The sequence below is a fragment of the Coptis chinensis genome, chromosome 7, assembly GCF_015680905.1.
Source record: "Coptis chinensis isolate HL-2020 chromosome 7, ASM1568090v1, whole genome shotgun sequence".
NCBI lineage: Eukaryota > Viridiplantae > Streptophyta > Magnoliopsida > Ranunculales > Ranunculaceae > Coptis > Coptis chinensis.
This window is the reverse complement of record NC_141462.1, coordinates 6,473,695-6,496,636: the sequence shown is the minus strand read 5'-3', so window position 1 is coordinate 6,496,636 and position 22,942 is coordinate 6,473,695. Positions and strand designations below refer to the sequence as shown.

General features: G+C 35.9%; 3 protein-coding genes and 1 pseudogene across 5 annotated transcripts; 3 read left to right on the top strand and 1 right to left on the bottom strand.

Moving 5' to 3' along the window:
• The first annotated feature begins 237 nt into the window (after positions 1-237).
• Positions 238-591, top strand: LOC147485598 (protein AGENET DOMAIN (AGD)-CONTAINING P1-like). Its single transcript, XM_086573559.1, has one exon. It carries the CDS (start codon positions 238-240, stop codon positions 589-591), a length of 354 nt encoding a protein of 117 aa, XP_086429685.1.
• A 9,957-nt stretch (positions 592-10,548) lies between these two features.
• LOC147485597 (F-box/kelch-repeat protein At1g55270-like) lies at positions 10,549-14,181 on the top strand. The gene is made up of 2 exons (XM_086572401.1): positions 10,549-10,846; positions 12,294-14,181. The coding sequence occupies exons 1-2, from the start codon at positions 10,787-10,789 to the stop codon at positions 13,542-13,544; spliced, it is 1,311 nt and encodes a 436-aa protein (XP_086428527.1). The 5' UTR covers positions 10,549-10,786; the 3' UTR covers positions 13,545-14,181.
• Positions 14,182-15,198: 1,017 nt separating this feature from the next.
• LOC147485596 (putative glucan endo-1,3-beta-glucosidase A6 pseudogene) lies at positions 15,199-16,592 on the top strand (annotated as a pseudogene).
• Positions 16,593-16,607: 15 nt separating this feature from the next.
• On the bottom strand, positions 16,608-22,942 carry LOC147485595 (uncharacterized). Of its 3 annotated transcripts, none has more exons than XM_086571689.1 (13): positions 22,780-22,942; positions 21,604-21,783; positions 20,878-20,947; positions 19,754-19,950; positions 19,567-19,642; positions 19,388-19,471; positions 19,231-19,310; positions 18,995-19,121; positions 18,779-18,838; positions 18,639-18,689; positions 18,379-18,537; positions 17,387-17,519; positions 16,608-17,066 (listed from the first exon to the last, which is right to left on the bottom strand). In XM_086571689.1, exons 2-13 carry the CDS (start codon positions 21,765-21,767, stop codon positions 16,900-16,902), a joined length of 1,368 nt encoding a protein of 455 aa, XP_086427815.1. In that variant the 5' UTR covers positions 21,768-21,783; positions 22,780-22,942; the 3' UTR covers positions 16,608-16,899. The 3 variants fall into 3 exon arrangements, with proteins under 3 accessions (XP_086427815.1, XP_086427817.1, XP_086427816.1); XM_086571691.1 differs by having other exon boundaries at positions 22,846-22,868; XM_086571690.1 differs by lacking the exon at positions 22,780-22,942 and adding an exon at positions 22,496-22,589.

Genomic DNA, 22,942 nt, shown 5'->3' with positions numbered 1-22,942 from the left:
GGTTTCTAATTCTGGTCTTCAACTGAAATTAGTAATCCGTTTCCACTTGTTATTTGGATTTTGGAAGCGCTTTGTTTCCTTAATTTACAAGCAACCACCTGTATTAATTGCTTATATATATATACTACTCATCACCCAAACAGCATTGCACAATGGCATTTAAGAGGGGTTGATTTAGTTGAAGTTCATAGCAAGGAAGAAGGGTACGTAGGGTCTTATTATGCAGCAGTCGTTGTTATGCGATTAGATCGTAATGAGTACGTTGTTGAATACAAGACATTAGTAACTGATGATGAAAAACATCAATTGCAAGAGATTGTCCATATCAGTGAGATAAGGCCCACCCCGGCTGAAGTTAATGTATCTGAGTTTCGTCTACTAGACAAAGTCGACGCTTATGATAACGAAGGTTGGTGGGTTGGAAGGATTACTGGAAGGACTTTTCACCAATACCATGTTTACTTTCAGAGCTCTGATGAGAACCTTGCTTACCCTGTTGACCGGCTCAGGGTTCATCAAGAATGGAAGAACGGGATATGGTCCTCATCTCTGATCAACGACAACAAGATTGATTCTCGAGCTTGTCAGTGATTTTTTTGTTTACGTTACAAATTTACAATCTTCATGTATGTTTCAACTTTCAACCACGTGGAGTCTAAAGGCTAACCAGCTAATGTTATTCAGTAGCTCTGTTATTCAAACGTAGCTTGTAAACAGTTTATCTCTTTTGTTAATTTTAGTTTTGTGGTAATAATTTCATGACTGAATACTTGTGCTTTTAATTCTTCAATTTCTTATTTCTGATTTTTGTTATGTATTTCATATCCATAATTCCATATATCCCTCTTATTTGGTCTTACTTATCCTTTTTTAGCCCCATTAATACTCATTGGTTAATTGGTCTAGAATTCCAGATGGACAATTTAAACATATGTTGTGTTTCTTGGGACATGTTGTATCAAAACTTTGGTATCTGTCTCAGAGCTTCAAGTGGTCATATTGTTGGGTCGACTGACCTATGATTCTACGAAAGCCTGCACATGTTCACAAATAAATTGAACCGTGCAACCCTGATAACCCCTGTGCTGTACAATGCTACAAACAAGCAATTTCAATTTTCACCATATAGGAGATTTGGGAATTGTCAGTGTTGATTTCAATGGCCAGTTTCCTCTCAGAGAAAATAGAGGATTTCAACAAATAAGTCAATTTTTGGACGACATATGCAAGATTTTAAGAGTCAAAATCTTCGAAATTTTTGCATTTTTTTCAACCGTTTTCTAGCTTTAATCCCTTCTCCCCCGAACTTAGGTCAATTAGTTTTACCTCTCAGTTAGTTCTTTCATTTAGAGATTTATCCCCCAAAATCATACCACATCCAAGTCAACTGTTATCTTTTTGGTCAATGTATATAAAAAGACGTCAGTGCCTTTTGCCATTTTAATAGTTTTATAGTTTTTGGTCAAGACAAATGAAAATACTATAATGCCCTTTTCTAGGTATAATTATATAAATACCCTGTGATTTGGCGAAGATAAAATTGGAATTCAAATCATTTAGGACACATGTCATAATCTTGTGAACTCTATCGACAGCCATACACCATCACTACTATCACTGTAGCATTATCTTCTCCAAGTCATACACCACTACCACATAAAAAGACTCCATTACCCTTTTACAGTTGGTTTTCTCTTAGCATACATGTAGCTTTTAACAACCATGAGATTAATTATGTAATTTCATAATGTTAAGAGTGTGGATGTCATGTGATAAAGATTGGTGGTAGCGGTCGGATAGAGTTCATAAGATCATGATATATATATTTTTTTTGGATTGGCAAGTCTGTTTTTAAATGAGATTAATAACTCATAGATACGGCGGGGTTCGAACCCCAGACCTCTAGTATTATCACCCAAAAATTTTACCAACTTTACTAGTTGACACCTGTTAAAAAAAAATGTGTGGGCAAGATCATGACATGTGTTATAGATATTTGAATTCTGATTTTGTATTTGTCAAAGTCACAGGATATTTATGTAATTATACTTAGAAAAGGGCATTGGAGTCTTTTCATTTATCTTGACAAAAAATATCACGGTCAAACTTAGTTGACTTGGATTTGTTGTGGTCTTGGAAGGTAAACCTCTAGATGAAAGAAGAGGATAAAACTAATTTGCCTAAATTCTGGGAGGATAAAAACTAAGAATAAAGCCTAATTGGCCTAAGATAAACTAGAAAACTATTAAAAAAGAAAAGCAAATGAAGTTTTTTATCAGATTGACAAAATGGAGAGAATTTGGATGTGGTGTGATCTTGAGAGGAGGGTAAATCTCTGGATGAAAGAACTGAACTTCTTATAAAACTGTTTTTTCAATGTTGACCATACAGTTAATTGGACACGAGCCATACATGACCCTTTCTTAGTGCTCCTCAGCGTACGATTTTCAATTTTTCAACGATTTTTCAATGCCAAATGAACTTAGCCTTACAAATTGTTTTTCACTGCTAAATGAATTTAGCACTTAAACGACCAATAAAGATCTGTAATCGAAAACCCAAAAAAAAGTATTCGGGAGGCCGGGTGAATGATGCAACCACATTTCTCCAGATCATTTGGTGCAAGTATATCTATAGGAATATTTTTAACAAAAAGAATTCCCCAGTCCTACACGCGAGTTGATTTCGCATCCAGGGATGACTTTAAAATGTAACTGCCGTATATGATTCTCATAGAAGCATTCTTTCGAAATCAGTAAGGTTACTAAATTATCCAAAGTTCCTATAGCTTGGTTGAGGAGTGAGGACTTGAGGCAGGCAGCATGCTTCTTTAATTGTTCGTGGAGTGGGCCTGGCCGGCTTGCCCATATATGTGCGTGCATAGACTGATATACAAGGGACAGGGAATCTGGGTTAGGGGTAGTGGTGGGTAATGAGCCAGGTCGGGCTAATCCCGCTATAAACATTTAAAGCTTTTGAGATATTAAAGTCGGGTTGGCTCGGCCCTAAAGTCAGTATAGGATCGGGTCGGACCGGGTCATAAGTCTAAATTTCAAGTCCTGACCTTATCATATGCCTCTCTTTAAAAGCTTTATGGCCGGACTTTAGGGTCGCGCCTATATATTTTTTTCTTTTTACTACATTAGTTTAGGCTAGTGCTCATTGTTCTTCATGGTTGCTGACAAGTTTTTGTTATATACGATAAGTTATTGAAAGTACTCTTGAGTGTAAGTGATAAATTACAAATGACAATGCTATTTTAATTGAAAATATTTAACAAAGAGTTGGATAATTATGATATGTGTATTTATAGTGAAAGTGTGAAACTATAACTAGGGCTTGGTTAGGGTCGGGCTAATGAGGCTTGAATTAGGGTCAGGCCTATGTTTCAAAACCTTAGCCCTAGGGTCGCCCCTAAATGTTTCAAAATTTATAGGACTTAGAGTCATTCTAGTCGGTGGATTAGGATTAATTCGTTAGGGCCAAATTCCCACCCCTAATTAGGGGGCAAGATATATGACGTAGAATAGAATAAAAATTAGAAGCAGTTTTTATTTTGTATTTTAGAGTCCAAAAAAACCCTATTTATAAATATAGATTTTCTAATATTTTGTAAGAACCAACTCATTATGATTATTATGATTTAATTTATATTAAATAACTCTCTCAATTGAGTTATCTTTGTTATTATATCTCTTTCTACTATAAATCTTCATATTCTTTTAAAGAGTAATTGGCCAAAACCCCCCATTTTATGACATACATTTGTGTTTACCTCCTAAATTTTGAATCATCACAAAATAACTTTCACTCTGTTCGGTCATATCTAGAAATCATCCATATTTGTTCTATTGCCTAAAGTATTCCTAAAAACTTCGGGGGTAAACACAAATGTATGTCACCGGACTCTCAAAGTGAAGCAATTAGAAAAACATTACATCTCTAATTATTGCTCCGGATTTATATTTCACCTTATCGAATTTTGCATCCAACCTTGAACATGCTAATTCCTTCCATGACTTCTCTGAGTTTGTTGGCAACCGACCTCCGACCTAATTATGGAAAGCTTTAAAGATTATCTATTTATCTGCACTTGAGAAAATCACTGCCCCCATGCAGTTCGTTTCCCGGCTTCGCTTGCGCCATTTTCACTTTTGATTGGTTTAATCCATACCGACCCTATATGTTGCTATTAGGCAAACAAGACATGCCACACAATGACAATTCATCAGTTTTTGCCCCCAAGTTTGAGGTTGACGAGGGGTTGGTCTATCTCTTAAGCGAAAGAGTTCAAGAGATCTCTCTCAAGAAGAAACGGGTGCACCAGTACACTCCTTTCCATTCCATTTTCGTTGCTCGTTTGTCTGCCATGAAATGATTAAACCAAAGCGGATCATCCTCATCTTTAATGTCCAGATGGAACTCTTCACTTGTTATGAACAACCATTTTTCCTCCGAATCATAATAAATTATTTGCTTTCTTCTTAGCTGCCCTACTTGTTGAAAGAGTGAGGGGCGGTGCGATTGGACCAACATTTACTAACCCCAACCAAGACCGCAAAGTTATAGACCCAATGAATCCTCTTCCTTCCGATACATCAGACTAACAAGCGTTGTCGTCATTGAATTGTAAGCAATTGCAAACCATAGAGAGATCAACTAAGTGAACCCGACAAAATTTGGTAAGAACTAATTAAGAAGACCACCAACACTCCATTAATGAATTTTAATGGCAGAGGAAACAACAAGGGGTAGTTAATTTAGTTTGAATGGGTTCCGGAATAACACTAAAATTAATAGGTGAAGTTTATTGAACAAAGAAAAAGAAAAAATTTATTATTTATGTATAAATATGTTTGTTAATTGAAGGATAAAATAGGTAATAAAGCAAATATAGATAATTTATGGATGGGACTGGGACGGAGTGGGGGTTTTTTTGTGATGATTCAAAATTTGGGGGGTAAACACAAATGTATGTCATAAAATAAGGTGGGGTTTTGGCCAATTAACCTTTCTTTTAACATATTGTTGTAATTCGTCTAATCTTCTAATCTTCTAATCTCTATTTTTCTTTACTTCTACAATCAAGATCTCCGTATTTTTTTTTTTTTTTTTAAATTACTATCTCGTTTTTCATTAATTGGTATCAGAGCTACATTTTTTAGATTCCTATCTAGAAAGCGATCACCACCACCATAATACATTACTTTAAGATTTTTTAGAGGCGGAACTTTTATAGTTTCAGGAAGTTTTGCATTGATTGTAGTATAATTTGATGGTTTTTCTAAATGTCTACATCCCTGCTATATATGATACACTTCATATATGGTACACCACAATTATTCACACATGATTACAGGAGTTTTGTATTTCATGAAACTTTTGTTAATTAGGTGAGCGAAATTTCTTTGACTGATTTATGGATAAGATAACAACAAGTGAGAAGAACCAAGGAAGTGAACTATTTTACCTTAACATTCGCAATGTTTTGAATATATATATACGATCTAACAGTATATTCACAATGCCCTTTATTTTCTCCTTTTGAGCATTAATAATGCAGATAATTGTAGTGATCTCAAAGCATAACAAAAATGGCCTATAAATCTATTGAAATTAGTTAGGTACTTAGGTTATAGATTTTAAACTTTGATTCAAACACACAAAATTGAATAATAGTGTAGAAGATAAACTTGACTTAAAAAAAAATTATTATATCAATTCAACCATTTATATTAAATTTTCATGAACAAAAGAACTTACCACTTCATACCGATACATCTCTTTTCAACAATGCATCTATTTTATTATTATTATCTCATTTCTTCTTAAACTAATGTCTAGGCACACACACACACACACACACACACATATATATATATATATATATATATATATATATATATATATATATATATATATATATATATATATATATATATTCTCCAATTACTAATTCCTACTAAATTACTAATTAGAAACATCTAATACCAACCAAATTTTAATCTTATTTGTATTGCCAATATCAATTTGATTTCATAATAGCAACTCAAATTTGCTAATCACATAATTTTCTAATTAATTAACCTCCAATACTAATAGAACCAAATTAGTTATATGTCAAGTTAGTAATTCCAACAAAGGTGAACTTGCAAATCATGTTAAACGTACACTTACTACTTGACTCTTAATTTGGGATCTACTGGTTTTAATTTATGGAATTTGACTTAATAGTGGATTAGTTGAGGGAACCAGCAAGTAATCGACATCAGTCTCAATTTATTAAAAGTTGCATTAAACTCAGACTTTTCTTTTTATAAGCACATGATCGGTACCGGCCATTACATGTGGTTCATACACTTCTTAGGTGAAAGAAACCAAATTGCGATATTGAGATCACTCTTAATGTTGCACCCCCCTTATTTGTTGTACAAATTAATGCCACCTTGTTTGTGAACAACATCAACTGATGCGTCTCCTTCAAAGTTATTTACCCTGAATAGTTGATTATGAAAACCACATTCTAGACTTCTGTAGACTTATAGAGTCAATGAGACAACCTAGAGGGAGAATTAAGGAAATTGAATAACCTTCTAATAATTTCAAGTGCTTAATGAGTCAACAGAAGGGGTTTGTTGGTTTAGGTGGGGCACCACTTGGATAGAACAAATTAAGCAGTTAAGTACTTTGCTTATCTAGTTATCTTAAAACAAGTACGCAATATAGAGTTGTTTTTGACAAACGCATATGATCCAAAAGAGCAAGTAATGTATGTGAATTATAGAAGGTCAAAAGAAAAACATCTCTAACCTTTTGCTTTTGTCATGTTAGTAGTAGTCACCATGTTTTAACTGTAGTGTTATCTTTATTTTTGGGCTTAGAAATACTTCCAAAAGCCTGAATTGCCATTTCTTCCCAAGTACACAGTAATAATAATTATTGAATAACTTGATTAACTGTAGAAATTTTAATATTTCACAAAGAAACATTAAAGACTATGGTATGAACTGATCGATGGATAATAAGCTCAAAAACGAAAGTAAAGCGAAATCAACTTGTGTAACAATATGTGGAGCACTGGACATATTATAATCAATGGAGAAAGTAATTATTGGATTAGGCGACTAAATTAAATGCCAATATGAATTGCAATAGGTAGCACAAATCTGTAAGGCTGAGTCCAATAGTTTGTTGCGGCAAAACACCAAACCACAATAGCACAGTTGATAGGGTAAGTGCGATAGAATTTATGGACCCAATGGTTTGTGTTTTTTTACCCACTAGTGGTATAGGCGTCCAGCGAAAAAAAGCACAAACAAGGCAACCCATCCTAGCCACCGGATCAGGAAAAAAAAATTGCCTAACCATCCGCCACTCCTACTGGCATGTAGATTTTTCTTCAATTTTGTTTCTGTATCCGCCACTCCTATTGGCGTGTAGATTTTTGTTTTTTAACACCCTACCGATTTTACCCCTCTCATCTCTCTCGTATCCGCCACTCCCACAGAGATTTAGATTTATTTCTCTGGCCACCACTCATTATGGCGTGCAGAGCATACACTATATCGTTAAAATTGGCGGTATAGATAGGAAAATTTATACCGATAACATTTGCGGGTTAGTGTTTTGACACACCATTAGATCAAAAGCTTTGCAACGCTTAATTTTTGGCATAACTGTACCGTTCTAGTACACTATGCCGTCGGGTGGTAAACCTTAATCAAAATGTTGTCATTGCAGTTTTTTTTTTTTTTTTGAAGAACCAAGATGTTTAAACCTAGGCTTAAAGTGTCTACATATAAACAGACTAGAGCCAATCCACACACAAAGCAAACATAGAGAATATAGAGCAGTTGAGAATAGAAGTTGTTACCCGTCTTCTAGATACTCCAAAGTCCAAAGTCTCCAAAGTCCAAAGACCTAGCTAAGGATGTACATGGGCAGGTCGGGGATGGGTTTGTCATCTCCATCCTCATCGCCCATTTCAATTTCACTCTCCATACCTGTCTCATCCCCACTCCAGAGGTAATTGGGGATTCCCCATCCCCCCTACCCCCCATTAACCAACTTAACAAAAGAAAAATTTATACTTATAATCACCTAACTAAACTATTTTTTTTTTATTTATATTAAAGACCCTTCAAAGATTTTGTATTATGCTAGTAGAAAAATGGTCATGGTTTTAAAAATGAGGTCTTGAGTTTAATTTATTTTCTTGCAACGTTTTTATAAATATACATAATATAAATAATATATGCAAATTATATACAATACATACTTAATTGGGGTGGGGGACACCAATCCTCGTACCCGCCCCATACCTGCTTGGGAGGAGTCGAAGATTCCCCATACCCGCCTCCATCCCCATTTATTACCCCCCATACCTAGGGCTTTCAATGGATCGATCGGTTTGGGTCGGATTCTGGAAAATTCAAACCCGAACCGATAAGAAAAATGGGAAAATCAAACTGAACCGAACCGAAAAAATTATATTGTGAACCGAAACCAAATGGAACCGATATATTATGAACCGAAATTAAACCGACCCGAATCGAAAACTATAAAAATCAATTAAATCCTAAATTAAATTGATTAATTTCAGCCACACAATTGATTAACATATACAAAACTAATCATAAATATTACTAAAATATCATCTTATCGGTTCAGGGTTCATATCGGTTTAGTGGAGGGCAAATCCAAAACCAAACTAATATCTTATCGGTTCGATTCGATTTCAAGTTAGTAGAGGGCAAACCAAATTACTAAAATCCAAACAATTTTTTATTAGTTTGGTTTGGATCGGTTATCGGGTTACCGAAACCCATTAACAGGTTTATCCACACCTGTCCCATTAGGGTCTCCATGGATCTCTATCCCCATGGGTAATATTTACATTCCTAGAAATACCAAACACATCCATAAAGTTAATTGTGTCATTTTCCCAAGTTAAACTCTTGTTTACATTGTTTAGAGTCTTCTCCGGTTATTTGATTTAGATTTCTAATTGCTCATTTCATTTTCAAACGCGTACAATTGTGTGATCGTGGGTGTTGGGATTTCAGTAGAACTTTTCTTGCCACAAAGGTCCAATTACTGTACCATTAACTAAAGTAGTAGACTAGTAGCATTAAAGAACTCCTAATAACCAATAGGCCCTCAACGTGAAAAGAGAAGTACCGCACCCCCTATATCAGTAGTGGCGGAGCAAGGGTGGGCAGCTGCACCCTGAACTTTCCCAAATAAAAAAAAGGCTAAATCTATGGTGCGCGAGATGTATGGTGCGCCATTACATCTCGGCCACTCATACCAAGGGGTGCGTGTGTATTTAATGGAAAAGTACTGATCCAAAGGCTCAATATTACCTGCGCACCATACGACCTGCGCACTGAAGACATGCTCTAAAAAAAATACAAATTATGCACTTAAGTACTTACATGCATTGATTTGTGTTTTTTCCAAAGGGGTAAAACTTTGCTATTGTGTTACCCCAAACGTGTTGTTTTGCTGTCACTTGATTTAATTTAGATTTATTAATTGGGTTGGACTTTCACTATCTTTAATGCACCTTAGCAAAATTTCTAATTAATTAGAAAGAAAATAAAATCTTCATTCTTCTTCAAAAACTCCTACTAAAAAACTTATCAAGTGTGGGTGTGTGGTTTATATCATTGATTCATTGAAAAACTCTAATCTTTTGTAAATTTTCTCGTAATCTCTAAACAAATGTTGAGAGAGTATTTTCAGTTATGCATATTGTAAGGAATCAACTTCGAAATCATATACGAGATAAATGGTTGAATGAATGTCTAATAACATATATTGAGAATGAGATATTTAAAAGCATTGATTCTGAGGCGATTATGCAACCCTTTCAGAAAATAGATACTCGTCGTGGAAATTTATAATTTTTTTGTTTGATTTCGAGCTTTTGGAAAATTTTATTTTTTGGATAATCAATATACACATGTTTAGAATTTTCAATTTTTAGTATTAAGAATTTTGAATTGTTTTTTTTTATGTTAATTTGCCCTCTTTGAACTAAAATCTTGGCTCCACCCTGTATATCAGGCTAAATGATTGAATGATTCATATATATGATATATCTCACATTACGATTTACAATCTTCACCCTCCGCCCCATTGAAACAATACTTTAGTAATTTTCTTTTCTTAAACGCGGCATTTCCTCCAATTAATGCTCGTACCCATGAATTTTGCGTGCCTTCAAAGTTCAAACTTACGTAAGGGGAAAAAAAAACCAGTTGCTAGGAGCCTAGGATCATAAAACTCTACATGAATAAAAATTAAAAATCATATCAATAAAGACGTGAACAAATTTCATAGCCCTAGGATCATCTGATAAATATTTTTCACTTCAAGCAGGGGTTTGACTTAAGTTGATATGCTTTTTGTCTCGAAATAAAAATTCAACAAATAAATATTATTATAAAAGGTTATAAAATTAGGAAAATTATTAAAAAATTAAAAAAACTTTTAAAGAAAATAAGAAGTTGGTGAAAGCAATGGGTCCAGCTGTAAATCTTCAGTTATAGAGAGAGAGAAGTGTAGGCAGAGCAGAAAAACAAACAACTCCATTTTTATTTTTTTTCTTTCTCTCTCACACTTTCAAGGCTTGTCCTTAAAACTATTTGCATTCATGCCTTGTGTCAATGTTTGAAGCTTAACAAGTTCGATCTGTATACTTTTTAAGCTTCTTTAACTCTTTATCAGCAACCACCCCTTTGTTTAGTTGATGAGCTAGCTAGTTGGTGGTTTTTTTGAGATGGAAAGTGTTGAAGCTTCTTCAAATGGGCAAAGGATTCTTCGTATTCAAGCTCCAATTGTAAGTTCATTTGAGCTTTATATATTGTTATTTCAAGTTAAGTACTTGATTTTATGTGTTTTTTTGAGAACACCCCTTTGTGGAATTGTTGAAATGATTGATGTTTCTGATGTAAGATTGTAGCTTTGAACATTTGTTATTCAATTCATGTGTTTTTGGCGATGCCCAAGTTGGAATTTTATTGAATTTCGTAGATTTTTTGAGGAATTTATATGTATATTGATGACCATGTGTGGTAGAAGATGTTTTGAGCTCATTGATTGGTTTTGGTGGTTTGTGACTGGTAAATTCTGGTGTATTTAAGCAGAAGCATGTCACATTTCTCATTTGATGTGTTTTATGATTTCCCAGAGAGGATAATTGCCAAATTAGCATTATAAAGTCTTTACATTTTAAAAGAATTTAGAAGCTAAAAATGAGCTGGGTTTTTGGTTTGTGCGTTGAGTTTGTTTTTGTTTATGTCTTTATGATCTGCTCCGATGTATGATTATGGTGCTTTCTATTTTGATTTTACTTCTGGAGGTTTTTCTATAAGGGTGGAAACGCATTTTGTATATCTATGTAAGTTTTTCGAGTTTTACTCGTTTTTCACATAATATTTGTATTTTCAATACAGAAGGCACTATTGGTTTCTCTATCTAAATCTTTGATTACACTCTTTGAAAGTTCATTTTGTTTTCACGCAGTTATGTTGATTGATGACGGGTATCCATTAATCTTCATCATCTCCAGTTCATTCTCTAGCCTTTAACACTTCCTCAATCTTTTGTGTGATAATTGTAAAAGCTTCTGAAAAACATAACTCTATTGGTGCCGTTTTTATTATGATGGCTTACTACAACATCTTTTGAATTGGTAGTCCATGATGGAGGCATGGAGCCAATGTCGTATAGCCATTTTAGATTTTACAATCATGGGATTCCAGAACTATCTAATCATTATTTTCATGGATTGTAGTTTACTACTGATTAAAAAAAATGTGGTACATAGTTTTTACTGATTAGTGCTTTAGGCATTAAACTGAATTTAGGCTGTCTTAGTATGTCAAAGGGTTGGTGTGTGTTCAATTTTGAAGCAAAATATCGTATCCAATATACCGAATGTATGACTCCTTGATGGGAGAAGTATTGTTTCTAAGCATCTTCTTTGGTGCTCAAATATACGTAAAAGAAAAAGAGGGATAACCTGCTCGCCTCCCAGAAAAACAAAAATAGTTTACTTGATCCCCCAAAAGCTTTATTAGGAATCCCGTAATTCGAAACCACTGTATGTGTGTGTGTGTGTGTGTGTGGCTTGCCTATTATATTTTTATGTCTACAACTCATTGCACTTCAAACTTGTTTGGATGGAATTTGTGATACTCTTTTCTTTGTCTTTGTCAATTGTAGCAGTTGTAAGTTATTGTGGTCTTTACCCAACATCTACCTTAACATGAAGTTTATGGCAGGTTGATTCTGTATCATGCTACTGCAGAGTAGATGCAGGCCTAAAAACGGTAGCTGGGGCCAGGAAATTTGTGCCAGGTGCTAAACTTTGTATACAACCTGATATTGATCCTCGTGCACACAAGAGTAAGAACTCACGCAGGGAGCGGAGCAGGGTCCAGTCCCCTCTCTTGCCTGGCCTCCCCGACGATCTTGCCATTGCGTGTCTGATCCGTGTGCCCCGTGTCGAGCATAGAAAGCTTCGTCTAGTATGCAAGAGATGGTACCGACTTCTAGCCGGGAACTTCTTTTACTCTCTGAGGAAAACACTAGGGATAGCAGAGGAGTGGGTTTATGTTATCAAAAGAGATCGTGATGGGAAAATATCATGGCATGCATTTGATCCTACTTATCAGCTCTGGCAGCCACTTCCACCTGTTCCAGTGGAATATTCTGAAGCCCTTGGATTCGGTTGTGCTGTTCTCAGTGGTTGCTGCCTATACTTGTTTGGAGGAAAAGATCCACTGAGAGGGTCCGTGAGAAGGGTCATCTACTATAGTGCCAGGACAAATAAATGGCACCGTGCTCCAGATATGCTGAGGAAGCGCCATTTCTTTGGTTCTTGTGTCATGAACAACTTTCTCTATGTGGCAGGTGGGGAGTGTGAAGGCATTCAGAGGACCCTGCGGTCAGCTGAGGTTTTTGATCCCAATAAGAACAGGTGGAGCTTTGTCGCAGATATGAGCACAGCTATGGTGCCCTTCATTGGGGTTGTTTACAACGGAAAGTGGTTCTTGAAAGGGCTTGGGACTCAACGTCAGGTTATGAGTGAAGCCTATGTTCCAGAAACCAATAACTGGACTCCAATTAATGATGGAATGGTTTCCGGTTGGCGCAACCCCAGCATCTCTTTAAACGGGAGACTCTATGCCTTGGACTGCAGGGATGGGTGCAAGCTCAGAGTCTATGATGAAGCTACAGATTCTTGGAAGAAGTTTATGGACAGCAAACTCCACCTTGGGAGCTCACAGGCCCTGGAGGCTGCTGCTCTTGTTCCCCTCAATGGAAAGCTCTGCATCATTCGTAACAACATGAGTATCAGCTTAGTTGACATTTCTAATCCTGACAAGCATGTGGAGAGTAACCCGCATCTTTGGGAGACGATTGCCAAAAAAGGGCATTTTAGGACTATGGTCACTAACTTATGGTCCAGTATAGCTGGTCGTAGTGGCGTGAGGAGTCACATTGTGCATTGTCAGGTACTTCAGGTATGATAGGGTATGGAGGCTTCTGAAGAATTTCAACTTGATCCCATCCACCATAGGGAGGTCTTACACTCTCTGTTGGTCAAGATAGTCCTTAGAGTTTCTCTATACAGAATAGAATTAGTTACCGACTTTTACTGGTGTGCTCTACACCTGGCAAAACAAGCAGCCGATGAATTCTAGTGCTATCTGTTCTCTGTTGAGACTGAATAATTACACATCAATGGTTGGTCTTGGGATAGAATCTCTCCGCTCACATTGATGTCGTGAGCATCTTCACGTCACAGTTTGCAAGCGTGTAAGGAGAAAGCAAATGCGCAGTCAAGTATCTATTAAGATTGACATTTAGACTGTGACTAGAGCTGTTCATGAATTTTTCAATGTGCTGAGAAGTGTTAGTAGCAGGCTTGGATGGAAGAGAGTATATTGTGCATATACAAAGGATGAGAGAGAGCAGTGTAACATCATGGTATCACCTACTGGCCACTACTCATGAATTTGCTCTTTGTTTTGCTGTGGGACGTGTTGCGCCCTTGGAATTAGTCTGTCAATACACATATATGTAGCAGCTGTCAAACGATTTGCTCCTTTTTCCTTTTTTGCTCTCTACTTTTTGTATTTTCTGAATGAATATTTCGTTTGATCATTCATTTAGTAACAAGGATATTGGTAATAAGTTAAGCCATTTACATGACATCTTATAGATGGTTATTTGACAAATATAACCCTACTTTTACATCACATTTCTTGAATATAGAATAAATGAGTTCAAACTGTTTTCGTTAACCCGGGATAAAAATGAGTGCAAAGTCGCTTCACCAAGTTCCTCCATAAGTAACTAGCTGGGATGGTAAATACACGTCTGTTTCACCATTTTGTTGGTCCTCAATCTTTTGATTGATTTCACCATCTCATTTGGTTTTGCTTGTAAGGTACTAATTTCCATTTACAGAAGCACTGGAGCTTTCTTTGACTGAAATCACTGATGGTTCAAGTGTTCAACTGCTTTAGGTTAGGCATCATATTCACATTTGTGTTAATAACTCCTGTTGGAGAGGTTAAAACTGAATATTTTATTTTGTGGACCTCAAATTTTTAGTATCTGTAGAAGATTAGATGGATCAGTATGGGGGTTACAATTGAAAATTCCTAATACCAGGCATTATCTTATAGTATACCTTACGCTCGTTTGAATGTTATGAATGATTGGCATAATATACCTTACGCGCTCACATTGATGGACCAGTTGGCCTGGGCTACCACGAGAATATCTTCATAGGGATGAGGGGGGTTCGAGACCATTTGATGTGTGATCCAACGGTTCGAAAATAAAAAATAAACTCACATTTTCTCGATCATTGGATGTGTGATCCAACAATCTGAAAATCAAAAACAAACTCGCATTTTTTCGGAATTGGATTACACATCCAACAGGTCGATCCGGATCTCATCCCTATGATGATATCCTCAGGGCAGACGAACTCTTTTCAGTTTCCACTATCGTCTGTGCCTGGCTGGAACTCCTGAATGAAATGTCACTAACGACTTCGGACAAGGTAAACAAACAATGACGTGGCTGCTTATGTGGACCATAGTGACAAAGTCTTCGTAGCGATCGAAATTCGAGACTACTCAAGTGGTTCATCTGGTCAACCACATCTTCAAAACTCAAAAGTCTAGTGCGGATTTGTGGACTTTCTTATCTCCCTGTGCTGTTGTGTAACTTCAAAATATTCGACTTTGCAGCTACGGTCTACAATACTCCAAGTACCATTTCTCTTCCATCTCTCGTCAAGAAGATGAGTTCATTTTTCATACTATTTTTCTTCTCTTTTCTTGCTATCTGCATTAATGCAAATATTGGTGTCAACTATGGTCAGTTAGGCAACAATCTCCCTACACCATCTCATTCCATTCGTCTCATAACAAGCACACTGAAAGCTACTCAAGTTAAAATCTATGATGCAAACCCCACATCCTAAAATCTCTATCTAAAACCAAACTTCAAGTTTCCATCATGGTCCCAAACCAACTTATATTCAACATGTCTTCGAACCAAACCTTGGCAAACCAATGGGTCCAAACCAATGTTTTACCATTCTACCCCAAGACTCAAATCCGATACGTACTTATCGGAAACGAAATTCTTAGCATTTGGTCTAATCTAAACATGCAAACTTGGTTACGTCTCGTTCCTACTATGCGTCGAATCAATCGTTCTCTTAAAACATTCAAACTTTCTAATATTAAAGTCAGTACTACAATAGCCATTGATGTTCTTGAATCATCATCCACTTCTTCTTTTCAACCTTCAAATGCTACGTTTAGGTCCGATATTAAGGTATCGGTTATGAAACCTATGTTACAATTTTTAAACCAGACAAAGTCGTCTTTTCATTATGATGTTTACCCTTATTTTGCTTGGTCCACGAATCCTCATGTGTTTGATCTTGAATATGCACTTCTTAAAGGTGGTGAGAAGTCAAGGTATACTGACCCAGTGACTAAGTTAACTTACACCAACCTTCTCGACCAACTGATCGACTCGGCAATCTTTGCAATGAACAAGTTGGGCTTTCCAGATATAAAGCTAACGATTGCCGAAACTGGTTGGCCGACAGCGGGTGATAAGAACGAGGTTGGAGCTAATATTCACAATGCTGCCATATACAACAGGAATCTGGTTCGAAAGCTTTCAGCTAAGCCACTGGTTGGAACTCCGGCTCGACCAGGTGTTGTCATACCTACTTTTATTTTTGCTTTGTTCAACGAGAACCAAAAGCCCGGCCCGACAACTGAACGACACTGGGGACTATTTTATCCAAATGAAACCCAGGTGTACAAGATCACATTGAATGGAGAATAGTATTTTTTGTAAGTTCGTTATGAAGTTATCCGAGTGCAACCTGTAACAGGCTTTGCTCAAGTCTTTTAGCATGCTGGATTCCAGCTCGCTTTTTAGATTGAACACTCTTGTACGTATGGTTTTATGTAGTAAATCTGCAACAAAATGTAATATGCCAAGTATAATAGTAGCAGATGACAGAAATTGGTAAACTTGAGCAAGCATAATTGTAGAGACTAGCAAAAAATTGTTTTTTTTTATATATTAAGAACTGAATAACTATACAACTGATCATTGTACTGTACAACTTTGATTGTACTGGACATTTGTGATCTGTACAAATGAGAATAATTTAAGTGACCTACATGTAAAAGTCAGCAGATATGGCACCCTGTGGACATGTTATTTAAACAGGTGCACATGTTTTCAGTTTCATTATAAAGCCAACCTTTTCTTTTGTAGCATCGAGCATATATCCATTCCATGGCTTCAAGACTTGTTTAATCGAGCCCTTCATCACTAAGATAGAAGGGGTTCTGTCAAAGGTTTTGTAGGGTGAAGGTCCATGGAGTAAGTAATGAGCACCCCAAGAAACGCACAAGATGCAGGAACAAGACCCAAACCATATCTAGTAAGTGACAGACATCCCCTGAATGAATTGCAGCTGTGGAGGCTAGAAGATGAACCTGCAAATAGGGTGTGCTTTTAAGTTGAACAGCCAAAGCATCATCACATAGGTATATTAGCTTACTAATGATTGCTTATGCCTACAATACTGTGACATGCACTTTGCTCAAAGATCTACTGGCTACAAGCTAAGCAAAATGGTTCTGCAATGTGCAATCCTAAAATAATTCTAAGAGCAGCAACACAGCCATGATGATGACCAACAATTTATGTATCTTGTTAAAAAAAAAGCTCACTATCAGCAAGCAAAGTCTAAAGATACGAATGCAATTCTTTCTAACATACTCCCTATCAAAGAATAAGGAGGTAAACTGCTCACCCTGATAGGATTCAAGGACATACAAAGCAACGCCACATGAAATTTTGTCCAAGAAACTCAGAGATCCATAAACGATTGCACAACCATCAATATCTTCCCCAACTAGAAAACTTTGCATGCTAATGCATGTCACCTGTGATTCCATTGAGAAGAAAGTTTTAGCATAAATAGATTTTGGAAAAGTTAAATCGGTCAAGAACACTAAGGGCGAAACATTCAATTAAGAAAACATAGTTATAAGCATATAGCTTTGCAACAAAGTATTCTCTACATGTAAGAACAGAATTGACAGTATCCACTTCTTTCACCCAATACTTGTTTACGTATAAAAATCATAGGAGGCGTACAACAGTCAGAACTATCATGGCAACAAACTTCTGAAAACTGCAGAATAGAGTTATGTAACCTAATCAATTAATTTGGTAGCTTGCGTCAGTCCATCTTCTTCTTATTGTAATTAGACAAGGGATAACATTTTTCTCATCATCTCTCTCATTGTTTTTACTTTGTTGTTGTTCTTCTTCTTCCTCTTTTTTCTTCTACCTCCCTCTTTGTGGGATAAAAGAATATAACTTCAAATCTTCTCAATCCGTGTGTCTCTTTGTATCCCACACAAGTGTTATATAAAGTGTTTTAGTTTCATCCGATCGATTTCATTTTGTTGTGTGAAAGTAACTTTAATAGACCGATCAAGACTATTGAATAAGTGCAGGGATCCTTAGTATTTGTGGTCAAAGTCTTGCTCTAACCATGTTGAAATATAAAAGAAGTGTGAGATATAGTAAAACCACAAAGGACCTTACATTGATCCTCCATTATGAGTATAATGGCCAGAATTGATCATTTGAATTTAGAACAACAATTGACCCTTAACTTTTTCCTCCAAAAAATACCATCTCATTCTTTCTCGGTAGCCTTTTCAAACAATCCAATGAGTTTAAATTGAAGGATCTGTGTGTGCATAATTATAAATTTCAGCTCAGAGCATTTACCGTCATCAATGCATTGGCGACACCAATAGTCACCGATAAAAGGTACATTATATTGTGCATGCTGCTGGGAAGAATGAGGACCCCTGCACCAGAGAATATCCATAGAACACTTCCAGCAGTAAAGAAGACCTTGAGACGATTACCAGTCCACGTCATCTCCTACAAAGTGTATTATTAATGGGTTAATGAATGGATTAAAAATGATACATAAAACTTAAGAACAAAATGTTGAATGAAAGGATTGAAATCAAAAAGCAAACCTGTAGAATGATAGATACCACAAAACTGCATATGTATATGATGGCAGGTACCTACTCACATTCGTTAAATGGTAAGGTAGGACACAAAAGAAAGACGTGAAAGATTGTGAATAACAAGTTTATGACATATAGGCACTTACAACAGCCTTTGATGATTGACCCATTTGTAGATCATTAATGACATAGAATGCAAGAAGTGCCTGCGAAATAAAGTAGTAGCATTAATGCACAAAGACAACTTGAAAAAACCTATTCACTACATTTCTCTTCCATATCAACTGCAGTAATTGCACAGAAAAACTGATACCAAATAAGTTTTAATTCATCTTTGAATATGAAAATAAGAGACCTATTACCTGTGACACGTTGGTCACTAGTCGGGTGAGCATATAAAGCACGGCAACTTGGTAGTACAAAACTTTCTTGAACCAATGGGCCCATGAAATTCTTTGACGAACTTTCCCTGGAACATTTTGTTTCAACCTATGAAAAGGACACTTTTTTTCACACTTAATCAAATTCGTTCACTACTAAAATGCTTGTTCATGAAGAGCTCAAGAACGGAGAACACGATTGAGAATAGTAAACACACCTTGGTTCTTTTGTTCCAATCAGAAATATGCCCACAAAACAGCAACCGAAAAAAATTGACAGGTATGCTATCCAACGGTACTGCTCAATTCACAAAAGGGTCAGACTAAAACCTAATGAAAAGAATTCTAAATATGTTAAGTTCACCAAAAACATACCTGATTTTCAATGTCAATACGTGTTCTAGACTTGCTAGCACTGAAAACAGCTAAAGCAACAGCATAGAGGGTAAGATTGGCTACCTTTTCGATGAACAAAACAAAAAGGATCATTAGTGGCTTTGATTATAATGTCCCAACAAAAAAATCAATTAAAATCATAAATAAGATGTGCTAACCATTGTAAAAGCATTACGGCAGCTAGCTAGGACAACTCTGCTTGTTGGATTTAGTGTGATGCAATTCACCATAGACCTTCAATGTATTGAATTACAAACTAAATAACATTACTGATAAGAAAAAACATAAAAAGGAAAAATGTACAGACAGATTGATTTAAAACTGCAAGGAATGAAGGACCAGTACATATGTGAGACTTGTGCAGCAGCCCAACCCACATTGAAAATTGCTGAAAACACGCTGTATCCAACCGTTCGCATTATAGATGAATTTGTACCGAAGATTTTGCAAGGAAGGCAACCACCAAACACAGAAGAAAATGAAATAGCGACTACAGCTGATCCTGCACCATGCCATAATTTGAAATGTCCAAACCTGTCTATCTAACATGCAAAGAAGGAATTTTTTTACTGCGACAAGTAGAGAATGAATGAAAGAAATTGCTGTTTTTTTTTTCAGGATTGAAATGTGTTATTGGCACTTCGGTTATGATTTATCACAGAAACACGTCAAGATACTACACAACAAGAATTGTAGACACGATCCATGATTGCTTTTAATCCCAACAATTTGTGTTCAAGTCATTATTACAGGGCAGGACATATTTGAAAGTTCCTACACCAGATACTAATTCTAATGAAGCATGGCATTTGCAATATTAATACAGTTTGAAGATAAACTAAACCTTCAGGGCCGTGTCCATGCTATCCTTTTCAGGCATATACAGAAGCTACTCCAGACAAAAATGTGAAAACCCTTGTCAGTTAAAACATGGGATTTGGGTATCTAAACTCCAGTTACAGTATGTGTCCAAGTCCCAACACAATGAATGAGGGTCTCTGGACCGTATAAATCACATTGAACACCGACGTATTAGTTTCTAACTTTCTATTAGACATGTTCCTAATAGAGTGCAATCAAAAACAAAGATCTACAATAAATGAGATATCCAACAACATATCGTTCTTCTCAACTTTATCATTTTGTAAGCCTTACAACTAATAAAATATAGGTGACAAACAAGTAATGTAGCTAACAAAAAGTATTGTTCTTATCATCATCAGCATTTTGCAAACCCAAAATCGATAATAAATTAGGCAATGTAAAATAGAGCCTGAAGCACCTACTCAAGAACGACACCTTAGGAATATCATACAACTAAGTTTAAATGCTTCAAATGAAGAATGTTCCAGATATGTCGCTATAATTCTCAAACATACTCAAAAGCTAAATTACAAAGGTTACAAATTACGATATTAAAAAACCTATGCAATGTCTAGAGTATGATCTTCTTTGTATATTAGATGTACCAGATCTCCAGCGAACATGACTGTAAATGCATCAGCAACTTGACCTGAAAGCATAACTGCCGCTGCATCTCTACAAAATAAGATTGCATAAATAGATATCAGAACACAGATCTTGACTCGGTTCAAATTTTAAATGTCATGGGACACAATGGCAAATACAGTATGTATAGTAAATATATATAACCCAACACTCCAAAAGTTAAAGTTACATTTCACATTCAATTAGTTCCTGGGACTTCCTGCTGAAGCTTTTACTTGCAATTAGTTGGTCCAAATTTCCAAATACCAAGGTAATAAATCTGAATATTAAGATTTTAGATGAGATGGGCTAGCCAACATCTGGTGTCGGGTGTGGGGAACATTTCCACCTTGTTCCTCTTCTTTGTTTGCCCACATTATTTCTATTGAATAAGCCTCATATTCTATTCTTGGTGAAAATAAAAAAAATCAAAGAATATGTCAACCTTAGGAATAATCAAGTATACTTAAGGTTCACTTAGCTAGTCAAGTATACTTTAGTATGCATGCTCGAAATATAAGATAATAACATCAGGAAGTAGCCCATATCACATACTATTAATAAGTGTCTTCGGATGGAGGACAAACAAACTTTCAGATACTTCATTAATCATTATATTACTTTCTTATTTCCTACATTAAGCCTAAATAAGAAAACAAAGAAATGTATGCCACTAAGTACAGTTCACAGGTTACTGAGAACATTACCTTGGCGAAAGTCCAATATCTGTTAAGAACACTAGAAGATACGTGAACCAACATGCAGATGTGATGTCATTGAGCATGTGGCCCACACCATAGTAAAACACTGAACACCTTCCAATCAGTTCGGTACATGATTCCTCATCTTCCATAGCAGAACCAATGACCATAGTTACTTTAAGCAATCTGTTAAAGAATATGCTCTTATAAGGTATAGGTGAGTATTAGGAAAGATTTATATCCTGCATATTAGGAATGATTGCACTACCACATATCTTATAACTGTGGTAAGTGAGGTAGTATAATTTCCTTCCTTGTTTGTATATTAGGTTCCTAGTATTATAAATACATCTATAATAGTAGAGAGATAATATAATTCTCTACAAATCTTTCCTCCACCATTATTTTATTGTTCTTCTTCTCCACCCTTAGTATCTAACTTACTGGTTTCCCTTACTATGAGAATGTTACAACTCTCCTAGCATCACCATTTACACAATCTAATACAGGACAAAAGCACAACTCATTTCAAAAATTGCTACAAAGTATAACACGGCAATTCAGGTTCATTAATACAAAATAAATTATCATCTACATAGCGAGAGGCTAACATACAAGAATTTGCAGTAAATATCCAATAAAGTACGCCATTCTACCTTGAACTATTTAAAATCACGCGTTAACACAAAATTCAACTACAACCAAGGGCATGAAACATTGCAGGGCTACTGGTCATAAATTAGGCCTCATCTTTTTCACTACTACAATGACAATGTCTACTCAAGTGTTATTTTCACCGATAAATTATTCCCTGGAAAGATCATTTGCAACATTCTAGTCTCCAAGAGGTATTTTGGAATGTTAAGTCAAATTCATAAGGTTCATATATACTGATCACTTGCATCAATATAAATGCTCATAAAATCCCACACATCCCATTTTCCTCAAACAACTGTTCAAAAATCCAAAATTTATGCACTCTCCAACGAAACCCAATCCTTTATCCTGAATTTATGAGCATATATTATCCATCATCACTTGAGTAGAAATGAAGCATAATATATGAAAAACAAGCATGAAACAGAGAAAATTGCCCATCTTATTTTACAAAAGGAGAACATACTAAACATAGAACAGTCAACAAAGCAAATATAAGACTTGTGAAAAGTTGAGAGCTCATACATGTTTTGAAGCTACGTAAACACCCAAACAAAGAGAAAGAGAGAGAAGGGTGTTTTGTTTCCTTACTAAAAGAAGAAGAAAAGACACATATTTGGGTGGTGTGGAACGAAGAAAGAAAGAGAGAAGAAAGGTTGGCAAAGCTCATTGTTAGGGGGCTTTTCGC